Source organism: Sebastes fasciatus, chromosome 10 (genome assembly GCF_043250625.1).
Source record: "Sebastes fasciatus isolate fSebFas1 chromosome 10, fSebFas1.pri, whole genome shotgun sequence".
NCBI classification, from domain to species: domain Eukaryota; kingdom Metazoa; phylum Chordata; class Actinopteri; order Perciformes; family Sebastidae; genus Sebastes; species Sebastes fasciatus.
Genome location: NC_133804.1, coordinates 17793309 through 17813713, shown reverse-complemented (window position 1 = coordinate 17813713; position 20405 = coordinate 17793309). Strand labels below are relative to the sequence as shown.

General features: G+C 38.3%; 1 protein-coding gene across 1 annotated transcript in view; it reads right to left on the bottom strand.

Annotated features, from left to right (window-relative positions):
* slc16a2 (solute carrier family 16 member 2) overlaps positions 1-14035 on the bottom strand; it is a 33365-nt gene extending 19330 nt beyond the window's left edge. Inside the window, exon 1 of the mRNA XM_074648684.1 lies at positions 12940-14035. Coding sequence (XP_074504785.1) covers positions 12940-13300 — 361 coding nt within the window. The 5' untranslated portion in view covers positions 13301-14035. The remainder of the gene's footprint in view (positions 1-12939) is intronic.
* Positions 14036-20405: the final 6370 nt, after the last annotated feature.

Sequence of the window (20405 nt, the reverse complement as noted above, 5' to 3'; positions counted from 1 at the left end):
AGTGGCAGTCCATTTCGCAAATGCCAGATTGTGAGCAGCCCCTCCTCTTTCACTCAGTGCACAGCCAGTGTCAGCGTCGTGATAGGTCTTTGGCTGTGATCATCAAAGTAAGCTAATTCCTTTTTTATTGGGTGTAGTTTTTGTTCGGCGCACAAGTGGAGTTTATGCTGATGTTGCTGCCAGCTGTGTGTGTGTGTGTGTGTGAGAATATGTGACCGCCGTGCCAGGCTATGTTAAAGTGTATTTTTTTATGCAGGTGCTCTATCCATATATGCTTGATTAATAATGCTGTGTGCGTGAATATGTGGCTGCTGTGCCACGCTGTGCCATGTTGTTAATGTTTGTCTTGTTGGATCACAATCCACAGCAGTGCAATGGTGCAGAGTGCAAATATGCTGGATTAAATATTGAATTATTAATGTAAAAGGTTGCTTTATATACACAACGTACATGTCAGGTGCCTGTAACATTACCTCTGATGATGATGATGTATAAGGTTTGTATGATTAAACTGTGGTGCATTCAGGCCAGTAGAGTTGTAAAGGCCTATTTTGATTAACATATTCAGAACCTATTACGTAGATGTTTGGTCTTGGACCCACCTGATTTTCTCAGTGCCCACCCACACTGTGATTTCTGCCACTGCTCTGGTGCCCGAATCTCAGAAATGGATGTTCAAAGCCTTCTTCTACTATTGGGATCACTCTTGCCTTCACTGGTTTCTCAGATTCCTTCTTATTGATGTCACCTAAGAGACAGCTCAACCTGTCACCAGCAGCTCTTTCTGTTCCTGGTCTATTACCACATGTTCAGACCACAGGATTTTAAAGCCGTAATTCTCAACCCCCCGTTGTGGTCTCTCCCATCTGGACGTGCTGCTAAATCTTTGCTGTTTCCCGCCTGTATCTTGCACAATCTCTTAGCAGTTAATCCTCGGACATGCTCGTAAAATGTTTTAGTCAATCTAGTTGGTCAGTCTGGTCTTATGAGTCTTGGATAACTACTCTTTGCATCTGTTGTTTGTTTCTGTCATATGCTTTTCCGTTACTTCACTTCAGTTATGGGTACGTGTTGGATGATTCGTTGTAGAATAGGGCATTATACTGTTTCCCTAACAGAAGAGATGGGTGGTTAGAGTGAGCAGTGACAGTGACAAAAAAAAAACTTGAATTTTATCAATACAAAATCCAAGGAAATAATATACTGTATGTCACTCACAGCAGGCCTACTGAAAACACATAGTGAAAACAGCTAGTTCTGCAACTAATGATGATTTTCATTGTCAATTAATCTGTCTATTATTTTCTCGATTAATCATTTAATTTTTTGGTCAATAAAATGTCAGAAAATGGTGAAAAATGTCCATCATTGTTTCATAAATCTAATCTAATTTTATCCACAACTCAAAGATATTCAATTTACTGTCATAGAGGAGTAAAGAAACCAGAAAATATTCACATTCAAGAAGCTGGAATCAGAGAATTCAGACTTTTATTTCTTAAAAAATTACTCAAACTGATGAATTGATTATCAAAATAGTTGTTGATTAATTTAATAGTTGATTCTCTAAAAACAGCGATAACTGTTAAGTATCGGGGATGGAGACAAAATAACAAAACGCAAAGGATCACCACTAGGGCTGTCATGATTTTCACTACACAATTATCATGGCCAAAAGAATTCGTGATAATAATATAGATCATTTTAAAATAATGCTATTAGTCAAATTCATCTTTAACTTTCTTTCTCAAATGAATTACACTTAAAATATAAGTTTAGGGAGGTGGAGAGAGAGTCTGTAACCATAACTGTATATATAAAATGATTTAAGAGGCGCTGGATTATTTACAAGATATTTTCATATGTGTATTATTAACATTATATCAATATTTTAAGTTTAAATATCACGATTATCGTCAATACCGGCAGTTCGATTATGTCCTCCTTTTAGGTCTTTCCCTGGTTGGAGATATTATTACAGGGAGATGGGGTCAGAAAATGACAGTACATAGAGTTATGTGGGAAAAAACTATAGAAACAGACGGCATATTGTTGAGGCCTACTACACATGGCTCAAGGGTTAATGTTCTACAACCAACTCCTTTCACCATCCACATCTTCAATTATTTACCCAGCTTCAGGAAAAAAATACTTCAGAAGATAGAAAATTGTATAACTGGAGGCAACGCGGAAACATGCAAGTATCAGTAGCACCAGCAGTACTGTCATGTTAGAATTACACAATTACTTCATTCAAGCCTGCTTTCTTGACTGAACCGCTGTGGAGAACATGATTGCCGTCCCTGTTTGAAAGTGCACTCAATGTTCCTGTGTGCAAAGCCAAAGCACATTGTCTGCAACATACAAGGTCCAACCAACAATCAGAGGCTAACAAAGCAACAGAAAGCCAACCCCACCTCCAAACCCCCGTTTCCCCCTGCCCTGGCACAAGCTAAAGGTCTGTGAATAGGCTGAGTGGAGTGTACTCATTATAGACGATTAGGTCTCCAAACATGAGAAAAAGGACACAGCGAGGGAGACTGAAGTAAATTGAAAAAGATGTGTGTGTGTGTGTGTGTGTTGGTGGTGGTGAGGAGGCTTAACAAGCTTTCCTCTCTTTACGTGATGGATGCAATCTGACAGCGAGAGAGAGTCTCTATAGGACACTTCTGTACATTGGAGGAACAGGGAAATGCTGAGGGAGACATTTAATGTACCAAGAGATTTACCCAAGAGGACTTAGTTTCACTCTAGTTCTTTGTTTTGAGAACTATGTACATTTGTTTTAATGTATATCGTGACAGAAAAAGACCAAACCAAATATACGATAGCAGTAGTTCCCAACCTGGGGTCTGGGCCCCCCCTTAGGGGAGAGCCAAAGATCACAGGGGATTTGTGTGCTCTGAGGTTGTCACAATTACATTTGCACATGTATAACTAAAATCCTAATTATTGTAAAGTCAAAATGTATTGAAAAAAGATTAAAATTATTATCTAACAGAATATTCTTCTTCAATGGATATTTGTTGCCGTTTAGCCTTACAAAAACAACCATTTCAGTTCGGTCAAAAAACTCTTTGCTCACAAACTGACGAGTTATGTTCATTAAAAAAAGGTGATTTATTAAAAATAGGCTAACTTATTTAATACATTGAATGACTTTATTCACATTGAGGATTTTGTTTGAGGATTTGTAATTTGCCTCAGCTTTTTTTAGATACAAGTAGGGGGGCTTCAAGGAAAATAGTTTGGGAACCACTGTACTATAGGACCATATTTATATATATATTCATATGTTTGAATAAGTGTCTACTTTGGCTGATGTCATGGGTAAGTACAAAGCTGAAACTGGTCCTAGATTAGTTCATTATCTACATAAATATCCTGCATGCCAAACAAACCACCTTGTCTACCAACATTGAGTCATTTGTGTCGTTCAGGTCCTCTCACTGCTTTCAAAACAACAGACATCCATATGTGTATTTACATAGCCGTGATGGAACGACTACCTCGACACTGCGGTCACAATAAGGAGCCCAAATTAAATTCACAAAGACTGCGTCGCTTGTTTACTAGCAGCTACAGTGCAGTAATAAAGTATTTGGACAGTGACATCATTTTGCTATGTTTGCCTTATACTCCACAGGGAATTAAAAAAAATAAGGTTAAAGAGCCAACTTTTAGCTTTAATTTTAGGATGTTAACAATTCCTATCAAAAGTTCAGCGTAGGAATTATAACCTTTTAGTCCCTCAGTTTTACTGATAAAGTAAAGTTTTCATGTTCACAGCATTCTGTGGATTATCATGAGAGGCTAAGACATTGTAACTAGAAAGATGTGTTGCTGCTGACTTTTTAAAAAGCTTTCAATGCTTTGAGCAGTACCAACAAAATGTTATCTACCTCCAACGTATGCAGAAATCTGAGACTTATATAGATGCCACTGCAGTAAGTAAGAAACAATATTTTTGGGGAATTTGACTGAACCAACAAATCAAACTCATAGTCCTTGTTTCATTTTAAATCCAGTGTGCCTAAACAATAAAAAAACGGATCGCTGTCCAAATGCCTTCTGACGGCTTTCCTTGGACACAGGGGGGAAATATTCCATAAACTAAACAATGCAACATATTGTGTTTGTAATTGTCTTGGGTACTCACAGTTCAAGAAAACAATCGTCATACATATTTTTGTAACATAAACGGAAAAGCTGAGGTACAAGCCCATTCCCTCTTGGCCACATTTAATGCCTTTTGCAGGAGTTAGAGCTGGGCAATATGTTGTTGTATGATGTACATGGTCATTTCAACTGACAACCCGGTCTCACAGGAAGGCGTATAAATAGCACGACATTACATGGACATTCCGTGTGACATGAGGACACATTATAGGCTTTTCACGTGTCATTTGTGCGCCAAAACAAAAATAGTTAGGTTTAGGCAAAACATCATGGTTGGGCTTAAAATAAGAAAAATTCATACGAAAACAACGTAACACGGAAAACACGTCACTAAAAGACGTGACAAACGTCACTAATGTAACTTACAAAACACCAGTCTCCTGGTTAAAAGTTGTGTGCTCGTTGGATCCATCCAACAAACACGCCGCCATAAGCGGTCTTTCTCGCTTTTTATTCTACGTCAATAGCTCTGAGCGTTTACATTGCAGTCAGTACAGACTACATTGCGTACAATTGACACGCCAAAAGCAAGTAAAGTGTTCTTATTGCACGCTAAAAGCCTTGCGCATTATCGTGTCATTCATACGTCTTTGTGCGAACAGGCTGCAGCTGAAAAACACAGACACTAAAAGACACTATTATACAGCATGGAAATTGGGTAAAAAACATATAATGATTTGATGTTTTTCCTACAGTATGTTGCACGGCACTAGTTAGCAGCATTGGATCCACCAACATTTTTTTATGGTTAAGAGTGTTCACTAGCCAAAGATCATAACGAAGAGTAGCTATAAAATTACCATGGTGTATTGTTGATGGGTAGGGTTGCAAGGTTACCAAGCTAAGTGATGTCTTAGTTTTGATCATCAAGTTCTTCAGAAGATATTGTATCCGGTATATTCCAACTATGAGTCATGTTTACCAGAACAGACGCCTGCAAATGTTTCAGTTGAATCCTCCCAAATACTCAACTTTTTAGCTTTGATTAGTCACTTCCTCAACAGGTCTTATTGGACAGTGCACTTAACTGTCAATAAACTGTGGTTATACCAGAGCAAGGACAGAAGCTTAATTTTGAGGGATTCTGTCAATAAAAACACCTGAAAGTTAGGGCTGCGCAATTAATTGAAATTTTATCGGAACCGCAAAATGGCCTTCTGCAATTTTCAAATCGCAAAATGCGCAATATTTGTTAAAGGTGAAATGTGTGTCAAAATACCAATTTTAAATAAATATTGTAGTGCCGATGTCCTGGCCTACGCATCATATTCTACAGACTTAAGGAAACATCCTTGTTTGGTACAGATCCCTGCAAAAATCATAATATAATCATTTTCCTATATTTTTCGATGAAAATGAGAATAACAAGGTAAAAATAATCATTCCCTCTAAAATTGCAAATCCTATGGTAATTGCAGTCAAAATAATAGTCAATAAGATATTTTTTCAAAATCGTACAACCCTAATGAAAGCAAAACAAGCTAATTCAGAAGGTAGCTAGCAGATACCAAGGCCTATCGAAAGGAGGCTGGGTCACTGGGTCATATCTTTGGGGGTATAACACATGCGCAGTGAAATCTCCCTTGCACTTGCCGAAATTGAGCCAATCGCAACGCACGACTGCAGATTCAGTTACACTGCGCATGTGTTATGCCCCATACATACCCCAAGACCCATGTCCGCCCCTGACCCAGCCTCCTTTCCATAGGCCCTTGGCAGATACTCAGCATAAGTAGCGTTGTATCAAGCAAATGCCAAGAAGAAATAAAGTAAAGATATTTACATTGCCGTCAAACTTCCTCGTAATTTCAACAAAGTAGTTCTACATAAGCTGATACTGTTTGATGACATGGGTATTGTGTTCATAAATTCTTGTTTAAGCATCAGTTACGCAACTGGTTTATTACCATACAGTACATCAGGTCAGGCTGCATACTTTGCGGAGTGTAAGGCAAGTCATTTGGTGCACCGGCTGCCACAGATGTGGGTGGAGTAGTGTCTTCAAACAAGTCAGCCTCCTCTCTAGTTCCCCAAATCTTGCCATTTTCCATCCGTCTACCAGATGCCCTCGGACTTTCCCTCCTTTTACCCATCACCTGACTGCCACACCCATCCACAGCACCTGTTCCCACTTCTCCAGTCAGCTCTGCCTGGCGTTCCCCGCCCACCTCCTCACCTGCATCTGCCACTCTCTACATATACCGGTCCACATCCTTTGTTCCATTGTCACATCATCATAATTGCAATGCTGCCTGTTACCTGTCTGCTATTGCCTGTATGGCATTTACAATAAATCACTGAATGCTTCCTGCTACCTCCAACTGTCTGCATTTGGGTTCATTGATCCCTGTTGTCCTGCGTACCAGCGGTGACAGAATGTGTTTTGACAGCATTGAACCTCTGGATGCTCCCTGAAGTTGTTTACTTGGTACCGCTCACTAACCACCGGCAACTCCTTCAGATGTTTCCGAGTCATATCGTGCTCCAAACTACCAATATTCACTGCTGTGCAAACCGCTTGACACTATTAATAATGCAAGAGAGGGTTGTATGGATATGCAGTATATTGGATATGTTTTGCAGAGAGTGTCACATGTGAGTGTAGCAGCACGACTTCACTCTCGACGATACACAATCTGTTGTGCTACTCCAATACAAACATACAACTGGCAGCCTCTATCTCGTGCTGGTGGGATTCTCAGAGCTTGTTTTTCTCAAAAGTTAACACCATATTTCCCACATACGCTTGCTTCTAGTTGTGAAAAGGAAGATGCTATTTATCACCTATCCACTCCTTTGTATCGGATAGGGAGAGTTTGGCTTCTTTTTCCGCAACTATTTACATTTGCACCTGCAAGAAAACTGAATGTAAACCTACATTCAACAAAGCAGCCCTGTTTCTGATCATCTGTATGTACCCGTTTTATGAGTATGTGGAGCTTTCAGAGACTCTGATCCGACCTGAACCCATTCCCCTGCCCTCTGGAATGCCAAAAATGCCACAGTACTCGCTGATCTGCCAACCTGGGATTTCCAGCTGCCCCGGAGATGCTGGTGAAATCGGGGATAGCGGAGCTACAATACAGCACTACACCGAGCACAGCGGTATGTTAATGATCGGAGGAGTTCGCTTGTGACGGCACTGACACCTGTTTGAATCCTGACTGTTATTTTCTCTTTACTGAGTTGAGACTTGGCTTTTAAGTGAAAAATCCCACTTTTATTAATAGTCAAGGATTTTTTAAAAAGGAGGAAAAACCGCAAACATTGTGTTTAATAAATGTTTTCCATATGAAATATTTATTTACACTGCATATGTGTGCATATCTTTGATATTCAGCTTGGTATGAGTTCATAAATACTTGATTGTGCCCCTTGTAGTTTCTGAGATATTTTCTTATCATACTATATCTAGTAGTTGGGCACATGGGACTATAGTTTAGAGTTGGGCGATCGTTTTTATTTTCATATCGAGGTTACATGAGATCACTGATCGCCACAAAATCACAGCATCATGTTACGTTTCACATTATTATCTGATATTTAATATCACAATCCTAATCATGTCCATAACTAATTTTATGGAGTGCAGAGCAAAGTTTTGGTGAGCAGACATATGGAGAACAGAGATGTGGGGTGCCAGATCCATGGAAAAGAGACTGCAAACTCGTTTGGATTTAAAATTCACTCGTCACTCGTGCTGATTAACGGGGCTCAGTGAACGGACATGCCGCTCCAGCAGAAACATCTCTACATGCACAGTAGGGCGCAGATTCTAGAGATTATTTTAACATCCTAGTTCTGATAGTTAAAAAAAAAAAGTTCAAATCGCCTTAATATTGGCGTAGTAAAAACTAATCATCCCTTCAGTCCTCCATATATGATCCGAAAGCCAATTTGCACAAGCCTACTGCTGTTTTTTACACAAATATAATGGAATCTATTGCAAAAACAGTAGTCCCATGCGCCCAAACACTAGATATAGTATGACAAGAAAAACTCACTTTCAGCCAAACAGATTTTGAAAATGTCAGAGAGCACTTCCACCAAAGGAAATAAAACATTTCAGTTGCGGGCACACAAATGAGTTAAAGAACTGCTAATTCTATACAAATTTGATTAACCTGCACTTCAGTTAAGTTTTAGTGTGCTGATTTACAGGCTTTTCCACCCTGACATGAATACAGTTCCAGTACACTTATCCCTGAGTAAACGCCGGCTGTTTATCTGCAGCTTCTGCTCAGGGAGATGCTTCACTGTTACGGTTATATACAATCATAATACTTGACTTCAATAAAAACATTTTTTAAAGTGATATTGATTTTACCCAAATACTAATGATTGCCAAGCCAAATAAGACAGAACAAGGTTACACAAAGAGGACAGCGGCATGATAAAACACACAACTCGACGTTTGAACACACACACACACACACACACACACACAGCAGTCTCTGAATAGTTTTACTTGTATGTTATCATAAAGATTACTGCAGTCACTCTGGACTATATACAATTAAGTGGGCGTCAATGTTTAAATGTGGCACAGAGATGCTTGAAACCTTCTGATATCTTTCCATTTTCCGACTTATGTTGTTAAAAGCGTGGTTTTCCTCTGTGGCATGTATACATTATCAGTGTCTTTTCAATATTTAATGGAAAACTGGGTTAACGGCCAAATGCTGCTGTCAGTAAGATTTATAGTCTGTCCACTTAAAGTGAAAAAAAACACCTTTCATTTACTGATTTTACTGATGGTGCAGCATCACTAATGGAGCCTGGATTGCTTTTATGACTTTGGCACTGAAATTCTCCCAAAAAAAAAAAAAGAAAAATCTAAAATAAAGTTGATATTACTCGAGTAACTTCTCGTTCTCCATTTAGACACAAGCAGGACACAATGTACTTGAATGTTTCATCGCAGTGTTCCCACTGATCTGTTTCACGCTGGTGGTGTATATTATGGGAAATAATTTCAAGTATCAATAAAACATTAATCCCTCGCTCACTCAGTCCCTTTCTTCCGCCCCTTCACACATATTCTCAGTTTTGCGAACTCTGCTGCAGTAAACACAGGGCTGCATGCAGTTTCCCAGTCTCCCTTATGTTCAATCACACATCACCTCATCACTACCCACTCATTATAGACCACAGTTTTTTTAATTTTCAAAGAATGTTGTGTTGGTTACAAACACCTTTTGACATGTGATCGCAACAGGAATGAACCCTCTGACCGTGCCATGCTGTAATTATTGAGTAAAACACTACCATCTGCAACTCATAACCCGCTCCTTCTTCTTTTACTTTAAAAAAAAAAAAAGAGTTGTGCTGATCCCCCACCTTGATACTTCTGAGCTATTTTGAAAGTCTCTTGTTTACCCCTCAAGGCTTCATAAATACCCAGTTTAATCGGGCTTGGTTTAAAGATGTAATGGTAATCTCTTCTTGTTGCCTCTACTCCTATATGGTCCCGTAGTTTATTGCTTGTGAAACATGTTTTTAAGATGTTCTCCACATGTGGATTAAACTTTCCCTGACTGTTCCCTCTTGATCAAAAGGAGCCTTTACAACTGTGACTATTGTTAAACCGTTCCCCTCTTATTTTCTTCTGTTCTTCTGAGGGGGAAAGGTCGGCACTCAGCCTACTAGCTTAATCCTTGCACATGTGAGAACAACCAAGAATCAAATCCAAGGAACGGCTGCAGATGAAATCCTTCACAAGCCAAAAATCCCCCCGATAGCAACTGTCCTCTGTGGATATACTTTAAGTAATACATCTGGCCTGGTGGTGTCTGTTTTCAGGCCCAACATGTTCTCAGACTCTCACGCAAAACCTGAAAGTAATGTGATGCCTTGTCGCGCTGCCCCCAGACTCAGTAGTTTCCTTCGCATAAATTAGAAATGTCAAGGTGCAAGATGCCATTAAAGATATTTACCTGTACTCAAATGAGCGAGATCATGCACATTTTCACTGTATGTTTTCTCTTTCCTCTTTGTTTTTCGTGCTGATGAGAAAGGGCTGAATTTGTTCCAGGGAACAGCTTTAAGAGCCGTAATCCCTACCGACATCCTGACCTTAACCTTCGCTGGTGATTGTGGATCTTGACAGGAAGTTAAGAAAATACCCACTCCTCCTGTTACACGCCACTCCCCTCCTCAAAAACATTTCTTTGTACTATAATCGAAAACAGACCATTTCATAGAATCGGCCATTGGAAAATTCATCCCTATAAAAGAACTCATGTAATTACTCATTTAGTCAGTGGTTGTTACCGATGTTTTTGTTTATTTTGCCGTTATTTATTCCCCTTTTGTGCCGGGGAAATAAAGACCTCTTCATTATAAAAGATAACTGAATTGTTTTGAAGTCATTCAGCATTTCATTACACTGTCTTTGAATGAGCACAAATTCAATCCTACAAATTTATGAAACAACCTTTAATATTAAATATTTAGCTCCCTTTACGTGCAATTTATTGGCACATCTCATCATTACATGCTCTTCTTCAGACAGTCTGAAAAATGTGATGTGATTATCATAAAGTGGGCATGTCTGTAAAGGGGAGACTCGTTGGTACCCATAGAAACCACTTTCATTCACATACAGTATCTTGAGGTCAGAGGTCAAGGGACCCCATTGAAAACGGCCATGCCAGTTTTTCCTTGCCAAAACGTAGCTGAAGTTTGGAGCGTTATTTAACCTCCTTCGCGACAAGCTACTATGACGTGGTTGGTATCAATGGATTCCTTAGATTTTCCGGTTTTAAAACTGAGCCTGCTTCAACCTCCGAAAAATTGATTGCGTTAATGTGTAAAAAATAAATTGCGTTAAGGTGTTATTATCGCGTTAACTTTGACAGCCCTAACATATAGATATATATTAGTATTTTTTTTAAAACAAAACATTCGTATACATGATTTGAAGGTCGACTACCATAGCAAAGGTTAAAGCTTTGAAGCATTTGGGTCAGCCCTAGTAGCGGCAGAATGCCGCTGGGGAGCGGATGAAGTGCACATAGCTCATGGCACCTGCCGTCGTGCCAGAGTTGTGTCCAGCCAGTGGCTTCTTTTCCGAATCAGCAGCTGGTTACTGTTGTCCGAGAATAACCAGCAAAATAGACGCAACACAACAGATAAACATCGGCCACTGGCATCGGCGAATGTCATCTTATTTGCTGACAGGGCGATGACAGTCAACAAAGCAAATATCGGCCGATACCAATGTCCGGCCAATAAATCGGTGCATCCCAAACAATAATTTGGTGCTGACTTTAGGTTTCAGCTTTTGAGCTCCACATTTCTACTACATGGTAACAAACACAAGCAAGAAAATGTCAGTTATTAATGGAGGCTTTGTTTTCAAACTTCATCTGGAGACTGAATGGTCTCATTCCTTCAACGCTGCGTCAGTCATTATTTCTATATTAAGATGTGTCTCCTTGTCTGCTACAGTATATTTGCTGTATCATAGTCAAGTTTGCACCACCCAGTGAGAGCTTGTGATATAATCCTCACCAGAATAGTTTAAATTGAAGCACGCAGGGAGACAGACGGGTGAACATTGGCCTTATTCTGGTCCTGAATGAATGGTCAATAGCAGCTTTATTGTGACACGTATTCATAGAAATGATCACAAGGTCTTTTAGCTTTTTATATACTATATTAGGCACTGCAGTGGTGTCTATGTCTTGAATCTAGCATAGGATTTTTGTCACATGTCATCCCTATCTCTCAATCTCTCTCATGTCTTTTAACTGTGTGAACAGTCCAAGTACAGGGGGAAAAAAGCAGAAAACAAAAAAAGCAATGTAATAATAGATCAAATACTGCATATTTCACATTCTGTGGAATATGTAGGGGGGGGGCAAAAAGTTGAAAGTTTGTCGGGTCACACTTTTGAAGTGGTTAAAATGTCTGTGGTACATTTCTATAACTTTCAGCCCTCCAGGGAACAACTTTATCAAAGGGCCATTTGTGACTAAAAGAAATGGATTTGCAGCAGCGAGTTAATGGAGTTAAAGTGGTGTTTATGAATGGATAGCAGGTAGACAGCTGGTCAGTTAAATGTCTGTTAATGATTGATTAATGAATGGTGCTCTCCAAAACTCAAACAAGGAGCATTTTTTTAGACACTTTTTCTAACAGTATGCAGACTTTTAAATGTACTGGCGAGGCACATATAATGTAATATCACACTGTGTTTAGTGTGCCACTTTAAGTGCAGGGTAAACCCACTTGAACTCAGAGCTGACCCACATATCTATGTGATAGAGGTATAGATACATGTGTGTGCGACACATGTACAGCTACTATTATTAAACTGGTGTTACATGAAAATCTAGTTTCATCATGCAAATATTCTTTCAAATTACAAAGCATCCACTGAAGGTGCAATTATTTTTTTCCCCTATGAGACACATATACAGCTTAAACTACTATTATTAAGCTGGTGTTACATGAAAATATAGTTTCATCATGCAGATATTCTTTCAAATAACAAACCTCCAGTGAAAGTACAAATATGTTTTGCCCATATAAGATACATATACAGCTTAAACTACTATTATTAAGCTGTTGTTACATGAAAATATAGTTTCATCATGCTGATATTTTTTCAAATTACAATCATCCACTGACAATTACTTTTTCCCCCCATATGAGTGATTGTAAGCATGCATGCATCCAAAGATGTGTGCACCAGTTTGATGTATATTGTCTCGCCTCAGCAGTCAGCAGACTGTCTGGTAGACTAGTACTCACCCACTTTGAACTGAGACGTCTTGTCGTTTGGGTCTGCATGCTCCTTCACCAGCATCAAATGCAGGATGCCGAAAGAGTTTTGAATGCCGAAGATGGAGCCATTGCACCAGGTGGCTGCAAACACCACCAGCCAGCCGTAGCCTCCTTCAGGAGGGACGAATGCTTCTCCGTGGCCATGCTGCTCCTCCACCACCTCCACCTGGACCTCAGACTCCGGGGAGAGAGGCGGCTTGCTACCGGCCTCGATCAGCTGCACGTCGCTGTCCTCCTGCACGATTTTACCCCGATCCTCTGGAGCATCTCTGTGCTCCGTGTGAGGAGGATCTGCAGCTGGCTGGTTGTCTAACCCGTTGATCCCCATGCTGTCTGAGAGGTTACTGTGGGCTCTCGGCGCACATGCATGAGATATAGGTCACTGACATAAGAGCTGCACGGATTTGAATAACAGATTTTGATTGGCTATGTGTCAAAATGTGGCAGACGAGACGGGTCACTTATAGACGGACAGACGAGACGAGACGAGCCTCCTACACGCTGCTGCTTGGAGACCGAGTGAGAGCGGCAACTTCAGCGACCCTTCACTCTCTCATGCTGGGCTGTATTCATCCAGGAATTAACGCTGGCACCGCCTAGCTCTCCTTTAACTGTACGCCTACTAGAAAACAGCCTAAAGACTATTTACTTTTGCTGGCTTCGCTGCCAAATAGGATCATCAACCTGTGAAAACCGTCCGCTCAGTCTCGACACCGTTGTTGTCCCGTCGTCACGCAGTCCAACCGACATCACTATAGAAACGGTTAACCGCTCCTCCACCTCCTTCATCTACTAGTAACACGGTGTATATGTAAAATATGTATGTCTGGCTCTCTCTTTAAAGTGTCAACAGAGAGAGCTATGGCCGTCATTCATCAAGCTCGCCTCCCCCGTCTCCCCGTTTCCCCGGCGGATGGACTCGTCTAACCAATGGTGGAGCTTCAGTTACAGTTACGGTACAGTTTGTGGGACGGAGTTCGCCACTTCGGATTTTTTTACGGAAAGACCCGAGTGTTTCAGTTCAGACACCCGAGGCTACTATGTTCCTCAAGACTACTGATGGGGATTGCGGCTCTTTTTAGTGAGGCAGATCATTTGAGCTCAGCTCACCAAAGAAGAGCCGGCTCTTTCGGCTCCCAAATGGCTCTTCATTTTACCATTATTTTCTGCCTTTTATAATTCAGCCAAATTTAGCTTTAGCTGTTTTGACCTATGATTAGTATGTGTGCACATATATAATAATGCATACAGTGCACTTTAGACTAAGTTACTGGAGCTACCCCGCACTATATTCATTTTTAACAGTCTCTTCTGCACTATAGTCACTTTTTTAATAGTCGTGTATCACAGCTGTTACCCCACACTATATTCATTTTTAATTTTTAATACTCCTTGTATTTTTATATCTGGTATATTTTTTTTGTACTTTGTACTTTGCACTACTAACTTTTTTACTGCCTTTTTACTAACATGTTTTGCACTATGGAACTGAGATGCTGGAAACTTGAATTTCCCTCGGGATCAATAAAGTTACCATCCATCTATCTATCTATATCACTTAAATTATTCAATTTAATTATACTAAACCTTGTAATTTCCAGAATACCATAATTTTACATGCTGCTTCGTTTCCGACTGTCACTCATCTTGTCTGCTATTCGCGCACCGCTCTCTCTTTCTCTCCTCTTCTTCCTCCTGTTCTGTACCTGTAGACCTTCAGCACACCGTGCACTCCCGCCCTTCCCTGTTTGATCGTTTGATCCTTGTCTGTCATCACCTGATTGGTCGTACGGACGTCATTAACACAACATTCGGTCACAGTCAGTGCATGGAGTGCCCGTGGCGCGGAGAAGATCGTCCTATCATTCTGCCTTGAATTAATTAAAGAAAAAAGAAAAAACGTCTCTCGGACGTGAGCCGGCTCTTATCGTTCACTTAAAAGCCGGCTCGTTCGTGACGACACATCACTACTCCAGACAGGACTGATAACTACATTCTGTATTTAAACCATCGACGATTTGCAAACATCTCAACTGTATTATCGGTTAGAAAAGATTTAAAAACGTTACGTTACTGCAAAATGTATTTAGCTATAAACAAGTTTGTTTCTTTTACTGACTTAAAAATATGGTTCTTTGACGCATGTTTTTAGTGTTTCCCTGCCCCATCATGTACTATTTCCTGTATCTATGTACAGTGGTGTACATACTGTACTAGCCGGGAGGAAACAACAGCTACCTCCAATGTTCCCGCCCATTTCTGGTCTAACTCCAGCCAAGGTGTCCACTCCACTGAGGCTCAAATATAATATAAAACACAGAGGTAGAAAGTAGGTTAAGTACAAGTACAGTACTTGTTCCTCACCCAAGTATGCTACTTTCTACTTCTATAGCCTATTTCAAAGGGGAATATGGTACTTTTTACTCCACTTATTTGACAGGAAGTATTCAGATCTTTTATTTAAGTAAAACAAAGTAGCAGTGTAAAAATACTACCATTACAAGTAGCATAAAAGTCCTGCTTTTTAAAATCTTACTTAGTATAATAATATTATGAGCAAAATACAGAACTATTTTTCGGCCCATGTGAGTTGTAGTAATTGGATTATCATTGGATTATTATTACTCATGGATTAATGTGTAAGCATCATTTTACTGTAGTAACTGTTGCTAGGTGGTTTAATCTATCAATTCATCATATTTAATAAGCTTAGACGAATAGAAAGAAAATACTTTATCTGCTTTTTGTGTACAAAAGACAGAAATTTGTCTTTGGTTCGCATGTGCAAAAACTGCTATTAAAAGAGTAAAAACAAAGTAGCAGTGTAAAAATTATAGTATTTTTATTTTAACGAATTTCACTTTATTTTCCACTCAATTACTTACTATTATTATTATTAATAATAATAATAATAATAATAATAATAATAATAACAATAATAATAATTGTTTGTTTGGCTGTTATTTTATTTTATTTATTTTATCTTCTTTTTTATTTACTTATTTATTTATTTTCTTCCCCCAAATATCACTTTACTATGCTACTTTATACTTCTATAGCCTATCTTTCTAAGGTGAATATGGTACTTTTTACTCCACTTATTTGACAGTATTCAGATCTTTTATTTAAGTAAAACAAAGCAGCAGTGTAAAAATATGCTACCATTAAAAGTAAAAGTCCTGCATTCAAAATCTTACTAAAGTACATAATAGTATGAGCAAAATAAAGTATTGCCCATGTAAATTGTAAACTATTTTATTGGATTATTATGACTCATGGATTAATAAACAGCATTTTACTCTTGTAGCTGTTGCTAGGTGGTTTAATCTGTCAATTCATCATATTATTATTATTATTATTATTATATTATTATATTTAATGAGCGTATCATGTGTAAAGTCTTTATCCTCAAAGAAACTAATTACTGTAGTTGTTAGACTAGTGTTGTAGAGTAACAAGTATAAACTACATATATTTTTTAGAGCTGCCTGCAACAATTAATCAATTAGTTGTCAACTAATGAATTACTCTGCAATAATTTTGATAATTGATTTAATCCGTTTGAGTCATTTTTTAGGGGAAAAAGTGAAATTTCTCTGGTTCCAGCCTCTTAAATGTGAATATTTTCTGGTTTCTTTACTCCTCTATCACAGTAAACTGAATATCTTTGAGTTGTGGACAAAACAAGACATTTGAGGACGTCATCTTGGGCTTTGGGAAACACTGATCAACATTTTTCACCATTTTCTGATATTTCATATACCAAACAAGTAATTGATTAATCAAGAAATGAATCAACAGATTAATCAACAATGAAAATAATCATTAGTTGCAGCCCTAATATTTTCCTCTGTGTGTGGTGTAAAAAAAAACTCCTTCTGTATCTCTTTATACTGTAGCAGATGGCATAGTTGGGTTGCATCCACATAATTGAATGCACTTATTGTAAGTCGCTTTGGATAAAAGCATCAGCTAAATAAATATAATGTTATAATCTGCATTTTATCAAGTAACTATCTCTGTAATCTAAATGTAGTATGAAGTATTAAAAATGGAAATTAATCAAGTGGAATACCTCAAAATTAAGTAAATGTATAGTAGTCATTTTCCTCACTATCATCTTTTACTCAAGTTAAGTAAAACATCTGGCTGCTTCTGTCAAAAACACAATAATTTATAGGCTGAAATTAGGCTGGCATGATGATTAGGTTTAGTTTCTAAACATGTAGGTCAACCGTACAGTTTCTCCTCTTCTTTATGCAGAGAGAGAGAGTCTCCGTCTCCAGGCCGAGATAATTAAAGTGCAAGAATTTCACACTTGAACAGAGTTTTCAAGTGAGTGAGCAACAAAAACACCAGCTCGGGCAGAGAGTACATTATAATCTTCTTTGACATGCCAACTATGTATGCAATGTTAGGGTTAAGCATGTGAAATAGATTTAACCACACTGTCATTTTGATCTTGTGTTTGGATCATTTCTGACTTTTTTCCCCCACTTGGTACAAATCAAATTAAATCAACATATTTACCAATCCGTTACATTCAATTAAATTAGATTACCTCAAATAGGCAACAAAAACACTGTTGTCACAGAGATAGATTTGTGTTAATTAATGTATAGCTGACAAATACAATTATTCACCACTAGGTGGAGCTATAACTCTGTGTAAGGGTTTGTTTAGGTAGGAAGTTACCCAACATTTGACATGTGCTTGTTTTGGTCTATTTCAGATACACTACCACAATTAAATTGTTTTAACATATAACTTTTTTCATTGACGAAATTATGCCACAGTAGGAAAAAGACAGGCGTAAATAACAAAATGAATTAATTATTATATTATTATTATTATAATAAATTATGGCTGAATTCCATTTAGCTGCTTTAGTTTCAGGGTCCTGGCATTGTGCATACTGTCTCACTATCATGACTTAGTGTGAGTTTTGTATAGAACGGAGCTGTCATTAATGCCTTTTTTTATTACGATAAGTCAAAATGTCTGCTGTGAAAAAAGGTCTGTTATGTGGTTAAACAGTTGAGGACCACAAAAGGCATTTTAATGTAGTCAAGCTGGTGCTCTGGATGAGTCAGTGTTCCTGTTAACCGATTATGGTGCCACAGGTTGCAGGCAGCTGTTATTTTATGGAAGTTTTTATTTAATTATAATTAGTAATGGCATGTTTAATATAAAGTCACCCACATAACACCACTCAGAGAACTAAACTGATTCAAACTATCTTTTCGTATAATGTAGAATAGGTGAGATGTGTGTTAGACCACCAGAAACATGCTGTAGTACTGTCTCACAATCAGCTTGCATCTATACCTATTCATTTGTTAGTATTTATTTTATTATAATAATATGCATTTCCTTTTTTTCATGATCATGATCATGATTTTAACGAATTTCACTTTATTTTCCACTCAATTACTTACTTATGATAATAATAATAATAATAATAATAATAATAATAATAATAATAATAATAATAATAATAATACAAACTGTTTGTTTGACTGTTATTTATTTTGTTTATTTTCTCTTCCTTTTTATTTAGTTATTTATTTATTTTCTTCCCGCAAATATTGCTTTTGGATTTATGATTGTTATGGTATGTTCTCTAGCGTATTCATTGATGTTTTACAATCAAACGATTCTGTATCTTGGAGAATAGAGTACATGTACGGTCTAAGTGAGTCAATAATTAAACAGTAAAAAAAAGAAAGACAAAAGAAACATGCTGCAGTACTGTCTCGCAATCAGCTTTCATCTACCAATTAATTAGTATTTATTTCATTGTAATGTTATGCATTTCCTTTTTTTCATGATCATGATTATTATTATTTTAATTCATTAAAATGTATTTTCCATTAATTTACTTATTATTATTATTATTATTATTATTATTATATTTTGTCTGTTTGTTTGGCTGTTTCCTGTTGCTTTTATTTTATTTTATTTCATTTATTTATTTTCTCCTCCTTTTCTTCTTTATTTAGTTTTTTTCCCCCCTCTCATAAACATATTGCTTTTGGATTTATGATTATGTTATGGCATGTTCTCTGGCTTATTCATTGACATTTTACGATGAAATGATTCTGTATCAGAGTACGTTTATAGTCTAAGTCAATAAATAAAAATAAAAAGAAACATGCTGTAGTATATACTGTATATATTGATTATGATCTAGTCTGCAGTCACAGACTCATAGTCTGGACAACATGCCCATTTTCCACTCACACTTTGTATATTTTATATTGTGTAATCTATTTGATGCGCGTCACAAGAAAACACCTGAGACATATCAACAGTGTTGTTGCCATAGCATCACCACTTAATCCAATCAAGGTGAATCTTGTCTTGAGTTGTCTTGTTTAACATTAATAGGATACATAAATGGCCATTTAGCAGGTTAATATCTGTCAACATCCATGTTGATTCACTTAAGCAGGTTGGATTTAAGCTGAACTCTGCCTGTTGCAGGAGCTTTTCTGTCATTACCAGCCCACTCATTCAACGTAGTTCATAATCACACAAACATGCATCGACAGGAATGTGGGACCTCGTCATCAGATGGTGCTGCTTCATCATCATCACACGTCTGTTTCCAGTTTAGGATCATTTAGACTGCATAACCTACTCTGGCTCCACGGCGCTTCTTTAAAAGCTAAAAATAGCAGTTCACACAACTTCACAGAGTCGTGGTTACACGACTACCCCGGGATTCCTTTTGAATGAAGTGGAGGTCAAAGGTGACGGGGACACAGCCAATAGTAGTGCTTCCTGTTTAAAATGGAATACTTCAACTCCTTAGAGAGGTGTGGGTAGGAGAGGGAATGAGCATCTGTGAGAGGCCCACACATTTCTGAGTTTGATAAAGTCACACTGAAGGATGGAGGCTGTCTTGAGAGAGTGAATGTGAAAGTTTTTGTTTTAACTTGCTGAACAGGCGGACGGGAGGAATTCCCCTTAAATAAGTTAAGAAATATTTTGTTTCTTTAAGACTTTACAGCACTCTGGTGAAATCGTGGCGCTGTATCTACAATCAGATGATGGTGGCGCGGATACGTGCAGGTTGTCTGGCACATGTCCAGCAGCATGTGCTCAGACATGCTGTGGTTGTGGGAGAGGGAAAATGCACTGGCGGGCTCGTCTTTATCTAGAGTAGTATGACTCACGCTCAATGGCTTCCTTTATTCCCTGAGGGCCTTGAAGAAAAAAAACTCCAGTTTACTGGCCTGTTTCTGACTGGCAGCAAACACCGTCTCCTCAGTGATGTCGCCCACTATTGAACGGTTCAAATGTGAACAGCTTTACTCATCGACAGTGAAGACTAATCAGTGGCGCAATCTGGGCGCTGTTATGTCTGCTTCCCGTGCTGGGCTCGGTTTCACCTGAAAGACTAATCTAAACACTCATCAGGGATTGAC